The sequence below is a fragment of the Eurytemora carolleeae genome, unplaced genomic scaffold (assembly GCF_000591075.1).
Source record: "Eurytemora carolleeae unplaced genomic scaffold, Eaff_2.0 scaffold240, whole genome shotgun sequence".
Taxonomy (NCBI): domain Eukaryota; kingdom Metazoa; phylum Arthropoda; class Copepoda; order Calanoida; family Temoridae; genus Eurytemora; species Eurytemora carolleeae.
In genome coordinates, this window is record NW_019396183.1 from 334,351 (window position 1) to 348,319 (window position 13,969).

The 13,969-nt window shown below is 30.7% G+C and overlaps 1 protein-coding gene across 2 annotated transcripts; it reads left to right on the forward strand.

Annotated features, from left to right (window-relative positions):
* The first annotated feature begins 95 nt into the window (after window positions 1-95).
* Window positions 96-7,997, forward strand: LOC111697484 (sterile alpha motif domain-containing protein 9). Of its 2 annotated transcripts, XM_023467505.1 has the most exons (4): window positions 105-181; window positions 2,384-2,746; window positions 3,040-6,206; window positions 6,478-7,997. In XM_023467505.1, the coding sequence occupies exons 1-3, from the start codon at window positions 160-162 to the stop codon at window positions 5,721-5,723; spliced, it is 3,069 nt and encodes a 1,022-aa protein (XP_023323273.1). In that variant the 5' UTR covers window positions 105-159; the 3' UTR covers window positions 5,724-6,206; window positions 6,478-7,997. The 2 variants fall into 2 exon arrangements, with proteins under 2 accessions (XP_023323274.1, XP_023323273.1); XM_023467506.1 differs by lacking the exon at window positions 2,384-2,746 and having other exon boundaries at window positions 96-181.
* The last annotated feature ends 5,972 nt before the right edge of the window (window positions 7,998-13,969 follow it).

The window sequence follows — 13,969 nt, forward strand, 5'->3', positions numbered from 1 at the left end:
AGCAAGTTGCCACGTCTATTTTCTTAACTTTATTTAAGCTTTTTACTCCTATCTCTAACAAAATTTTTAAAAAGTTCTCTTATCTTTTAATATTTATAGCCTTTATATCCTACGTAAATCAAACTTCAGTCATGTGACTGCTTTGTTAAAAGGAGGAAAATGGAGCCCAAGGCTAGGGCAGGTAAAAATACTGGGATAAACAGAAAATTCTAAAATAGGAAGACGACTTTAAGAATTAAGTAATAACTGTAAAAAGTCCAAAGAGCAAAAGACAGAGCTATTGTGCAATGTAAACAAATCCATTTTACTAAATTAGGGTTTTAATAAACTTTTAGAGTTGTAACAACATAAAATACTACAATGTCGTCTTCCTATTACCTTCTTTTCTGGTTATCACTGTATCTCCCAACTTCTCAGCCCTTTTCATTTTCATTATTTTCTTTAAAGATTTTTACAAGTTTTACAAACTTCGGTTGGGCAGTTTAATTTAGAGTAAAGACATGATCTTTGGTAACCATAATATATATATATATATATACAGGATGACAGTTGGCGAATAGTTTAAAATGTCTTCTTTCATAATTTGTTAAATTATTTTATACCCAAGAAAAATAAAAAAATATTATCGAAGTATTTTATTATACAAAGTATTTTTTAAACGAAATAAACTGCAATTTGAGTAAAAGATTTTTTAAAAACTAAATATACTGCAAAAGTCTTTAACATCTAATTTAGTATATAGAAAAAAACATTTAAAAATATTCATTAATAGTTGTTTTGATATCAAAGAAAATAATAAAAAATATTCAATGTCATATATTATACATAGTAATTTGGATTTATAATTAAAATATATTTGAGTAAAAGATTTTTTAAAAACTAAATATACTGCAAAAGTCTTTAACATCTAATTTAGTATATAGAAAAAAACATTTAAAAATATTCATTAACTGTCATGTTTCGCGGGACACCCTGTATATGATGTATATACAGGGTTCCCCTCAAAGTATGAGACTGCTAAGATGACTTAAAAATATTTGAATAAGAAAATTCAAATAAAAAAGTTTAAAGATGCCGAGATTCTTGAATATGAAAAAGTATACAATACAAATTTCGTACAGTCATCTCCGAAGGCTCATCCTTAGTGAGTAGCCATGTATCTAATATAATTTAGTAATCAGTAATAATTCTTAAGCATACATTTTTAATTTTTTAATAAAGCACAGGAGCTAGTACTGAAAATAAAATATAAGTAAAAAATTCCTAAATAGCGGATGTTTAAAAAATCTTTCGTGTTTGTATTTTATATTCTACTAGGCTTTCAGGGCGCTTCGTGCCAATCTTCTATTTAAATTGTGAACATGTTCTTTTTGTTTACATTTAAAAACAAAAAAGAAAAAAATGTTGCGGATTTAAAAATAAAATTTGCGGATTTTTAAGAATTTAAATTTTTTTACAAATTTTTTTTTAATTTTATCATTCATAAACCTTCCCTGTGATGTCCCACAAAAAATTTGGACCCGATCGGTTCAGCCGTTCTGACGTTTATTGGATTCAAACAGACAGACAAACAAACAGACAGACAAGCCAAATTTATATATAGAAGATGATTAAACAAATTATTCTAATGTCTTTAAACATCGTTTTTAAACTCATTGATTAAATTAAAATTACAGAGAGGACATTAGATGTCGTCTTTTCAAGATTTCTGTGTGTTTTGTTCACAATAACCCTGAGGCAGACGCCCAAATGAATTACCCGTAGTCGGCGTAGAATAAATCTGTAAAAGACGACATCTAGTGTCTTATCTGTTATTTTAAGTAATTTATGCTTCAAGAACAGAACAACAGTTATTATTACGGTGATGGTTATAATTAATAAATGTTATAAATATTCTGGCTTATGCTAAAAAAACATTTACTTGTCAGGCTGAGTAACATTTCAATAGCGTCGAGTTTTTGAACATTGATGGAAGATGAACAACTAAACCACTAATTTTAAAATTGTTTATGAACAAAAATAACGAAAATAAAAACACAAAAGAACTTATGTGTTTTTAAATAATTTTTTTACAATTTTCTACTGTTAACTGAACAATACATTTAGTTCTTAGCTAAGAACAAAAAGATATCGGAAAAGTAGACTTTTTGAATGATTATTAAACAATTTGGTAAAAAGTCTAAAAATGCCCAGCCTTACTTGGTGATCAGTTATTTGAACTAATCCAAAATTTCTAAACTTGCCTAGCCCTTACTTTAATTGCTAGAAATTAGTATTCTAAAAGTAATATTGAATATTGATATCTAAACTGGATCCTTTTTATTAAGCTCAGACTAAGATTTGAAATTAAACAAGGTTTCAAGCAAATCCTCTCTCTGTTCAGATGAAATGGAATCCTGGACTTCTGCTGAAGTTCAACAATTCCTGTTAAAGATGAAAATTAGTCAAAGAACCACCAGCATGCTATTTGAAGCTGGAATTAGTGGTGTTCACTTAAACAACTTTAATAACAATGACTACACAGATATAGGAATACCATTAGCTGATGCATTAATCATCCCGAAGCTCAGGGACAAATATCTAAAGGGTGGTGGGTCTTCACAAAATGAGGAGAGGCAGATTCCAAGAAGATTTGGAGAGCCTGTTGGGTCTAAGATAAAGTACAAAAATGGTTCCATTTTGCCTTGCGAGAATTCAAACTATTCTTTAGATGAACCTCTTAGAGAATTCAAAGAATTTTCTTTAGGTAAATATGTTTATTTTCTACAAATAAAAAGAAATATGTACCTGATTAGCATTAAGCTTATATGAACTCCAAAGCTCTATTGTTGAATACAGTCATTTTTTACTCAGAATAAACCTTATTTGCACACTATAAGGCTTTATTTTTTGTCCATTGAGGTTTTTTTTTATAAGACTTAGTTTTTATTTCCACAGACTGATTGTTGACTGGTTATTATTACTACATGTACATTTGTTTTACGAATATGAATCTTACAAGCATATTGCATTAAGCAAAATGCATATTATTTATTTTAGACACTCCAATGTCTCTGGAGGATGAGGAGAATGCTTTCATAAGTAAGCTGGGAAAATTTGCCAATGCTTGCATCAATTCACGCAAAAATGGAACAATATACTTTGGAGTGTGTGACTCCAGGGGAAAACATAAGCATGGAGAGATAAAGGGTGTGAACACCTCTCTTAGTTCTACATCCAAATATGAAGACTGGATAGAGAAACATTTTAGAAAAAATCCAAAAAGTCTGAAAAATTGCAGAAGAGATGAGCAAACCGCATTTTTAACTTGCATCAGTATGTTGCATGTTATTGAGATTGAAAACAATGATCGTGTTATATTAGAAATAGATATTGAACCAAAATCTTCAGTCTGTAAAAATCTAAAATTTAAGATTAATACAAATAAATATCCAGATGGAGTTTATTTCAAAAGAGAGGGTACATCAAGCATTCCTCTAGTTCCAAATAGCAGAGAAGAGCGTGAGTTTATCAAAAGAACTAGTGTGAAATGGGCTGAGGACAGAATGATACTAGAATCGTGCAAACAAATGCCTTCAAACATTCCTCAGGTATTGAACAAACTTCTTTGTAAAGGAGAACACAAGATACTAGACGGGGTTAGTGAATACCATTACTTCCTGGTTATAAATAGGTTTTGTGAGGAAGATTGCTGCAAAATGACTGACTCTTCTGCTTTTGAATGGGTAAAGCTGATAAATTGGAGGATCATCTTTGACTTTGATAAAAGAACCAAGGAAACAGGAATTTTGTCAAACTTTCATAGGAAGCATAATACCCTGATGCAGCCAAATTGTTTGTCTTTAGATGAGCTTCAAAATCTTATGCAAAAATACAACCATGGTCCACATCTGATGAAAGATTTGGAATATGGTAATCAAACAGTGCATGTTTCATGTGCAGGTTCAGAAAAAGATTCGGAACAATCTGATTTCCTTCAATGGCGTAGTCAATATTCCTCTCAGCTAAAAAGTCTTTTTGAAATTGCAACAGGACCGTCCATTTTAGCAAGTGCAAAACAGATGATATTTGTCATTTGTGCTTGCTCAGATGAGGAAAGTAGGAAATTTAAATATTTCTTGAAAAGCATTTGCATCAAACCTAGTTTACTGAAAGAGTTTTCATTTCTCAGTCAAAGTGAAAACCATCTTAAATTAGTTCGAGAGACAATATTGGAAGAGTACGAGTCTGATGATGAGTCAAAGCTTAGTGGATTTATAGAAAATTCGCTTTGTGTAAGTTGGGCAGAAGTATCTGCTTTTGTAGAGAGAAGTCAAAACATACCAACAGGAAAGAAGTATGTCCGCACATCCAAACAATCAGACATTGAGCTGAAACCTCACGTTTTGAAAAAGTTTGAAAAAGATGGTTTGTCAGTTTTGGCTTCAAATGAATGTGATGAGCTAAAAACACTAGGTGGAAAAGAAATCACAGAATTATGTAATAAAACTATGATATCCTTTCTTCAAGGGCAAGATGCAAGTTGGGAACTTTTTGCCTTTGCTGAAGGGATGAGTACATATGCATTGAAAGAAGCAATTCCATGTGGTTTAATTGATAGAGAAATTGTTACCAGGATACAAACAAAAATAGTCAGCAGTCTCTCAAATAAAGAAAAGTGCATTGTACCTATCAGCGTTGGACATTTACCAGGCACAGGAGCCACAACAGCGTTAAAGCAGGTTATGTGGAAACAAAGGTCTGAATACAGATGCATGATGGTGAATGGAAGGATCCTAGATGATATAAATATCAACAAATTGGCTGATGATATCTTGGCTTTTAGATCTTTTGGGGAGGAAGATGCTGTCATTAAAGGCAATGAGAAATTGTATACTTGTCTTCCACTTCTAATTTTTTTAGATAATTCAGACAAGGAATCAGCTGAAAAACTTCAGAGAAAAATACAAGACGAGATTGATTATCGAGGAATAAAGTTTGAGATTGCAGTTGGTGTACTTCTGTATGTGTGTACAGGAAAGTCAAAAGGTGCTTTAGCTCTGAATGTTGAAGAACATTTTTCTCCTGAAGAAAAGTTACTTTTTGAAAGCAAACTGTACCAGTTTGAAAAGTGCATTGAAACCGAGGATATTATCCCAACTGACATGCTTGGATTTCTGACATTCATGAACAAAGATTTACCAGATAAATATCAAGACTATATAGCTCGAGTAACTAAAGAAATTATAGGCCAGATAGATGGTGCATATCCTGCAGAGCTGAAACTTCTCAAGTATCTAGCTGTTTTCAAATGTTTTAATCAAACAGGAAACATCTCAGTATCCCATGCTAAGATGGTGTTGGGATATGGAATAAGTAATAATCCAAAAATTGACTTTCTGCAGTATACATGCGAATATTTTAAGATAATAGTGAGGACAGAGACTGAGTTTGAGCTAGGCCATGGACACTACTCTGTTTTAGAAATATCTCATTTGCCTGTTGCTGAAGCAATTTTGAACCATTTCTTAGATAAAGAATCATTGTTAGATGTAATGCTAGAAATTCTAAACAACAAGCCATTGGTGAAACATAGATTTCTCCAATCTAAATTTATCAATGACCTCTCAGAAATGGCTACAAAAAGAAGATGGAGTCCTGTTGGTCCTGATTCTGAAAAAGAAAAGGATATGATAAGAAAAAAAAGAATCATTTTCTCCCTTAATTATCAGACTAAAAGATGACAGAAAGCAAGATGCAATAACATTACTGAAAGAGTTTATGCTTTCCATTGAACAAGTCAGTAATTTGCCAGTAGCAAAATACATTGCTAATCTCAATCAGACATTGTCTAGGTTACATCTGGATTACAAGGATTTTGAGGAAGCCAAAGTATTTGCTAAAAAGGCAATCAGTTTAAACGAATATTCTTCAGCTTACCATGACACTGTTGGGCAAATATTTAAGTGGGAAATAGCAACTTATTTAGTTGTCACCAGTGAAGTGGAGAGCAACAAGATTCTTGAGTTAGCAGTGGAGGCTGTTAACAGCTTCAGAAAGGCACAAGATCTAGCTAATCTCAACAAATCACCAGTTCTTCAAGTAGAAGCAGATTCAGAAGAAATTAATGATGATGATACCTTCCCAGTCAGGTGTTCTGGATACAAGGGAGAAATACAGACAATTCATACAGGAATAAATATAAACTGACAATGTTCACTTAATATGTAAATTCTTTTCTACTTCATTTGAAACTATTTGATTTGACATTGCAAAATTTCTTAGGGAGACTGAATATGTGACTAAAAACTGAAACAGAGAAATTTTTATAAAGATTTAAAAGTGAAAAATTGGTCTTATTCTTGAAAGATTTTAATTTGTTAATTCCCAACATGGGTATCAAAAGAGTTTAATTTAAAAAAACCTTTTCTGATGAAATTACATTTAGAAGCTAATTAAAATGTTCCTGCATATTTGTTTACTTTATATTTTTGTTAGTTGCTGATGAAATTTTCAAAAAAGTCCCTGATTCCTTAAAGAATAACTTTAAAGAGTTTATAACTGGAAAATCTGTCAGCTTACGTAAAACCACTGTTGAAGAAACAGATATTGATGTTGAAAAATTTGGAAAATTCATGCAAAGTTTTTTCGAAAGATCGCAATTTTGCTTATCAAGTATTTTAAAAGACACAGACTCAGAGAGGATACAAAATTCAGCAATTATGGAGATGCTCCCAAAATGGTGCAAAAAACAGCAGCATTTATTTGTTGAAAATGGATTTAGCAAACTTCCTGCTTTTCTTCAGAAGACAACAACAACACAAAGGAAGATTAAAGCAATCAAAGAATACTGCAATCTCAACATGGTCAGTTTTCTTTACTATGTTAAAGAAATGAATAAAAAAGATGTACTCTTAATGAGAGAGGTTTTTTCTGAAACACTTAAACTTGCAGAAAAAAATGACCATTTTCTTGATAACTATATAAGCTTATGCATGCTTAATGCTAACCTACCCACCTTAGATAACCCTATTGTACCCTTTCAAAAAGCCTGCAAGTTAAGTCATGACCTAGCCAGCATAACTAATGATGAGCTTTTACAATATGAAACATTTTTCTGGTACATTGCCCTGCATTGGCCAACTCAAAAAGAGTTGGAAGAGAGGAAACAATGTAGAACCTATGATGAGGTTAAGCTTCTTAGCTGTATTCAAAAGCTAAAAAAGCTTCAGGATGAGAGTGCATTCTTTTTGCAGAAGAGGAAAGAAATTCAAAAGCAGCACATGCGACACAATCCGATTTTTACCCTTAAAAATGAAATTGGGTTTGAAAAGCTAGCCTCTTCTTCAAATAATGTGGTTTACCCTTTGGCAAGATTACCAGGAAAAATCAAGGATAAGAGTAACTTGGAATATGTTTTACCAGGCAATAAAACTGTCACCATCAGAGCAGCAAACTTTAGGTACAATCGAGGAAGTTCAGCCCAAAATGTAAAATTTACACTTGGGTTCTCTCTAGCTGGACCTGTTGCCTACCAAATAGAAAGAAGTTCTGATGAGATTCAACGATATAATGATTTTGGAGAAGAATAATAGAAGGTATGCTTCAAGGAAGGGGGTTTCTGTGGATTAGACTAACATCTACTGTTTTACTCTACAGAGGTTTGATTCATCGCCATCACCGCATTTTAAATAAATTAATAATATTGTCAAGATTTTTTAAAACAGAATAAAATGGATATTCTCATGCTAAGATTTATCCCTTGGAAAAAGAGATAATATTGTTTTTAACCTTTGTGACAGAAACAATCTCAAGAACTGACGAGGGTCAACCCAGACCGAAATATATTTTCAATAAATGTGGAACTAACATCTACTTTTTTACTCTACAGAGGTTTGGTCCATCACCATCACAGAATTTTAGAGATAATATCTTTTTGGCACCTCAGAAAACTTAAAGGTTAATTGAACTGCTATTTAATTGCTAAACTTGCTAAATAAAATGCTTTATGAAGTATATATATTTTTTTTTAATGGTTACGCTCATGAAAAGATCTTAGCAATAAATTGTTAAGTGGAATAAAAATTTCTGTATTTGTATGTACATGTATGTATGTATATATGTAAGCTATAGCTGGCCAAACAGTGGGATTGAATGGGCTAAACTTTTTTGAAAAAACTCATTGAGTACTCTGGGGGTAAAATAGGATATCAACATTTTAATTATTCTTTTCAAATCAAATATATTTTCAAAAATCAGAATTTGGTTTTCAAGTTTTTCTAAAATTCCACAGACAACACCGGGCCCTTTGACAAGTGATACATAAAACATTATTAGTAGAAGAAGTCATAATCATTCTTCCTGGTCACTTTGTCCTCACTCTTATCTTGTCCACACATTTTTTCTCAACCCCTTTTTACAGTTAAGATTTTTTGGACCTCTATGACTGTAATAAACGAAAGCAATTTCAAAATTACAAACTATTCTTAATTTTTTTAATAATGAAATGTTGGACCATTTTGTAGAATTTTTGCATTATAATCATTTCATGAGATAAGATTTCCAACTTCATTTTGTCTGCTAAAAATTGCTATAAATATTATAGATTAGTGATGAAAGTTTTATACCTACCTGAATTGATAATAAAGTCTGTTTTGAATGTCCTCTACTGATTTAATACTTGTGCATTTAGCCAGTGATTGATGGTCAGGATAACACATCAATTTAATTTTCGTTTTTATTTTGTTAAGTTGACTCTTCCAATTTTTTATCTAAATCATTAACTGAGTAAGTAAACAAACAGGAGTATGGTTGTTTTACACAACACTAAATTTGTTTGGCGTGGTTTATGGTTTAGACTAAAAATATGCAAAAATATATTTGTTGGTATAAATAGAAAGAAAAAATCCACAAGCTCTATTTGCGATTAAAAGAGATTTAGTAGAAAAATAAGAGAAATATTCTTAATGCAAGGGAATTAAGTCTTTCTAATCCCATCATATCAACTTGATGGTGTTTACCTTTGATATTTCAAACTTAGATTATTTGAGTCAACAGAATTCATAGTTTGAAATTTTTAAGGTCTACGACATTGGGTTGCAAAGAAATGGATATTAAAAAATCAGAGTTTGTGGCAAAGACTCAATTCCTTTGCAACAAATCTTACAAAGTACAACATCAAAGTGTGGTTTCTGTATACTTTATCTTATTATTTGCATTTTGACACCTTTGTAAGTTTTGGAAAGATTTGGTTCAGATTGTGCTAATTTTTTCCGCAGGCATTGTAATACATCGCTTAGTTAATTTCGATAGATATTTATGAATCTTTGGAATAAAATGGAAAACACATTTTCAATTTTTTTAAAGAAAAAAAAATTTTACAAATAAATTGGACTGTGTTGAATAATGTTGAATCAAATTTGAAAAATTTTGAGACATAGACATAAAAAGCAATGGAAATAATTTTTTTAAGATGTGTAAGGGCAGGAATGTGGTGTAATTTTGGCATGCTTTCATGCGAAATTTTTTATTATTTCTCACACCACTTTGAAACTAAACAGCTAACAACTAAATGGGGAAAAAGCGAATGTAGTATGTGTGTCACTGTAGTGCATACGCCATTTCAATTGACTCTATGTTTAGTAGAGTGTTCGATTTACAACAATACTTCTAAAAGCTCTGTCTCTGAAATATTCCTAATTTTCCTTTTGAAAATTTATCATTTTTAATTCCTGGTTTCACTATAAAGTGACTTTGCACATTTCTGGTTCGGAATCAATAAAAGTAAATTTTCAGAATTAATTGTTAATCTAGAAAAACGACAATTTTTTCCACAGTATTGATCAGATAAAGGTTTCAAGGGTTTCGTTGTAAATCAAGTATTTCCCATTTTGTTTAGAAGGAACACATGAAATTACATACAACGATAGTCCCGCGGACCCTGTAAGTTTTTATAAGAAAATTTGATGTTTTGAGATAAGCTCTTTGTTAATTTTCTATTTTAAAGTAATTTCATTGAAAAATGATGTATTATAACACCTTTTATTAAAATGAAAATACAATGTATTTAACACTACAAAGGGTGTATTTATAAAATTAAAACTATTTACGCAGTTTTTCATGTTTTGACCTTGATTGAGGATACATGTATATATTGTATACAACAGAACATTGACGGAGAAAATGCGTACTTGAATGAGAGAGAACTTGATACGCAGTAGATTTTCTCTCATCTTTTAAACTTTAATGCGTACATATACAAAAGAAAATAAAAAAAATATTTCTGTTTAATATTTTTTGTTTTTTTTTCAGCTGGGATAATTTTAAAACAATTTTTATGCTTCTCTTGCTAATGAAATACAGGGTGTCCCAATAAACATGGGAATTAAGTGACGACTTCTGTGTCGTTTTTATTATAACTTTATTATTTCACCTTCAACATTGACCGTTCATTAAAAAATCTGTCCAGGTTCCAATTTATTAAAATAACGAAATCTTTCAAATGTTAACTATATCCGTAAGGTAGACCACATTTTGGAAAGCTCATAAGACGTACAATCTACATTTACCCGATTTACCAGAATTCGAAGACAATTTAAAATTTTATTTTATTGTTTCTTGGGACACATGGTAGCATTAAACGCATTCAAAAAGCGAACCAGAGGTCTAGAGCCTAATGTCTGGACTTTAGAGGTATAGAGGTATAGAGGTCTAGAGCCAAAGGTCTAGACTCTAGAGGTATAAAGGTCTAGAGGTCTAGAGCCAAAGGTCTAGACTCTAGAGGTATAGAGGTCTAGAGCCAAAAGGTCTATATTCTAGAGGTATAGAGGTATAGAGGTCTAGAGCTAAAAGGTCTATATTCTAGAGGTATAGAGGTCTAAAGCCAGAAATATAAACCCTAGAGGTCTAAAGCCAAAAATCTAGACTCTAGAGTTCTAGAAACCAAAGGTATAGACTCTAGAAATAGTAGACAAATTAGAAAGAAATTATGCAAAAACTTGAAATAAAGTATTTAAGAATTAGAAAGATAGTATGAAAAGAATTAGAAAGAAAGAAAACTAGTGAAAAAAAATAAAAGATAGTATGAAAAAACTTTACAGAAAGTAATAAAAAATTTTAAAGAAAGTATGAAAAAAACTTTTTAAAAGCATGAAAAAATTTGGACGAAGGCATGAAAAAACTTGAAAGAAAGTATGAAAAAAATGGAAAAAGCATACAAAAATGTTAAAGAAAGTATGAACAAATTTGAATGATAATATGAGAAAACTTAAAAGAAAGCATGATATAAGGTTATTTGACAAGTATAATCAAATTAGAAAGAAAGTATGAGAAAATTTGAAAGAAAGTATGAAAAAACTTGAAGGAAAGTCTAAAAAAAAACTTGAAATAAAGTATGAAAAATTAAAAGAAAGTATGAAACGAATTAGAAAGAAAGAGAAGGAATGATCGAATTGCAGGGTTAATTACAGTTTCTTTGTTTAATAATTCACGCTTCTCTGCACTGTTTAAATATTGCAGGTTTTACAAATTTTTCTAAATTAGAAAATAAATTAGCTAATTTGTTCACTTTTTGTACACATTACAATGTTTATTGTCTATCTATGAACATTATTGTAACACTTAGTATTGCTAGTATTCTGCAAATTACGTTATTACAATGTTTATTGTCTATCTATGAACATTATTGTAACACTTAGTATTGCCAGTATTCTACAAATTACGTTATTACAATGTTTATTGTCTATCTATGAACATTATTGTAACACTTAGTATTGCTAGTATTCTGCAAATTACGTTATTACAATGTTTATTGTCTATCTATGAACATTATTGTAACACTTAGTATTGCCAGTATTCTACAAATTACGTTATTACAATGTTTATTGTCTATCTATGAACATTATTGTAACACTTAGTATTGCTAGTATTCTGCAAATAACGTTATGATCGCCTCTGCTACTTAAAACTCACAATTGTCACTTTTATAGAAAAATCAAAATTATCTATTATCAATTTTTATAAAGAAAAACAAGGAGACTTCCATCAGTTTTCCTCAAAAGTTATTAAAAAGGGCTATGTGCGCTCGGTTTCTTTAACCCTATTTGGTCAAATTGACCCTGCCGCTATATTTTTTTGCGATAACTCAAAAAGTATTTTAGCTAGGAAGCTCAAATTTTCTGGCTTTTCTAACTAACCCATGCTCCTCATTTAAGGCTAAAAGCTGGGCTTTTCTACCTACTGCCTGAGTCCTCAGGCATACTGCCTAAATGCCTTTTTTACCTAAACCAGACTAAATCTATATTTAGACCTACTTTCAGCCATTGGATTTCAACATTGCACAATTTTTGCAAAGAAATTTTGCCAAATTTTTTGCACAGACGCCTTTAAAGGGAATTTGCACAATTTCACCTTTTCTTGAATACACATTTAAAGGTTTCAAAAATTTTGAACATTTGAATTGCTGGGTCAAGGGCTTTTCAAAAATGTATAATTTGTTGCAATTTTTGCAATTTATTTTGCACATTTTTGGTTAATAACTAGATTTCGTAATAAATATTTGGATTTTTGCAAACTTGCCATTTTTCTGCAGATTTTTAAAGGGCTTTTCAAAAAACGTATCAAATGTTATAGATTTGTATCACAATAAGAAAATAAATTCTCACTCATTCGCATCTAAGGATTATCGCGTTATAAGCCCCAGTTACACTCGTAAAGAGCATATTTTACAACATGTTTTAAAACTTTTTTGCTCTATTGAACTCATTAATCTTTGTGTTGTAAGCTATTTTAAATTTTGTTTATTTGCCCCAAATCCTCTGAATCCTCTCAGCAAACTTTTAATTAATCCCAGCTTTGAAGGAAAAGGTTAGAAAAACAGTTACTGGAAAAAATCGAAGATTTTCAAGCAGAAAACTAATTAGGGAATGTCACATTGTGAATCTAGGTGAAGCAGAACGTTGGAAAGGAATTGAGTCTTTGACACAAACTCAAATCTTCTAATCCCTTTATCTTGGCAACCTGATGCAATGGTGTAAAACTTTGATAATTCAAACTTAGATTATTTGATCTAAAAAAATTAATTGTTTGAAATATATGTACATTGAGTTACGCAGATGTATGTAGATATCTGAAAATCAGAGTTTGTGACAAAGACTCTATTTCTTTATCTGTACATTGTAATATTATGGCCGGACACTATACACAATTGTGTTTTCAGGAACGACTTGGAGGACTGCATTATAAGTTTATAACACAGACAGTTAAAGGCCTAATACAGGGTGTCCCAATAAACATGGAAATTCAGTGACGAATTCGATATTGTCTTTTTGGATAATTCTTTGATTTAGTATAGTGATACCAACTGAGAAAGCTGTAATCTGTAAGAGTTTCGTCTGCTATGTTCACATTTTGTTTGTTTTTGTTTTTACTGCATACGGTTGTACTTAGAAAAATAAGAAAATTACAGTATACAAACAGAGTAAACTTGTCCGTCTTCACTGTTCATCTTGCGGAGACATTATAGACACATCTTTACAGTCTTTTACCCTATTCATAAAATAAACTCTAGCAGACATAATAATATTATGGCTTTTGAAATTAGGTATTACAATGCTAAATCATAACAAATGATTTCTCATGTTTTTTGGGACACCCTGTAGACAAGCTTCAATAGTTATGGATATAAACCTGTTCATGAACAATGCACATGACTAATCGAGGAATTAGAAAAAATACTGTTGACTATGCAAGGGACTATCACCTTGGACATTGCCTTTACCATAGTCTAACCGACGACAAGAAATATAGAAATATATGTATGTGTATTAATATATATAAAAATATAGAAATATATGTATATAAAATATAGAAATATAAGTACATAAAAATATTTAAATATATGTATATAAAGATATAAATATATGCATATAAAAATATAGAAATATATGTATATAAAATATAGAAATATAAGTATATAAAAAGGAGAAATATA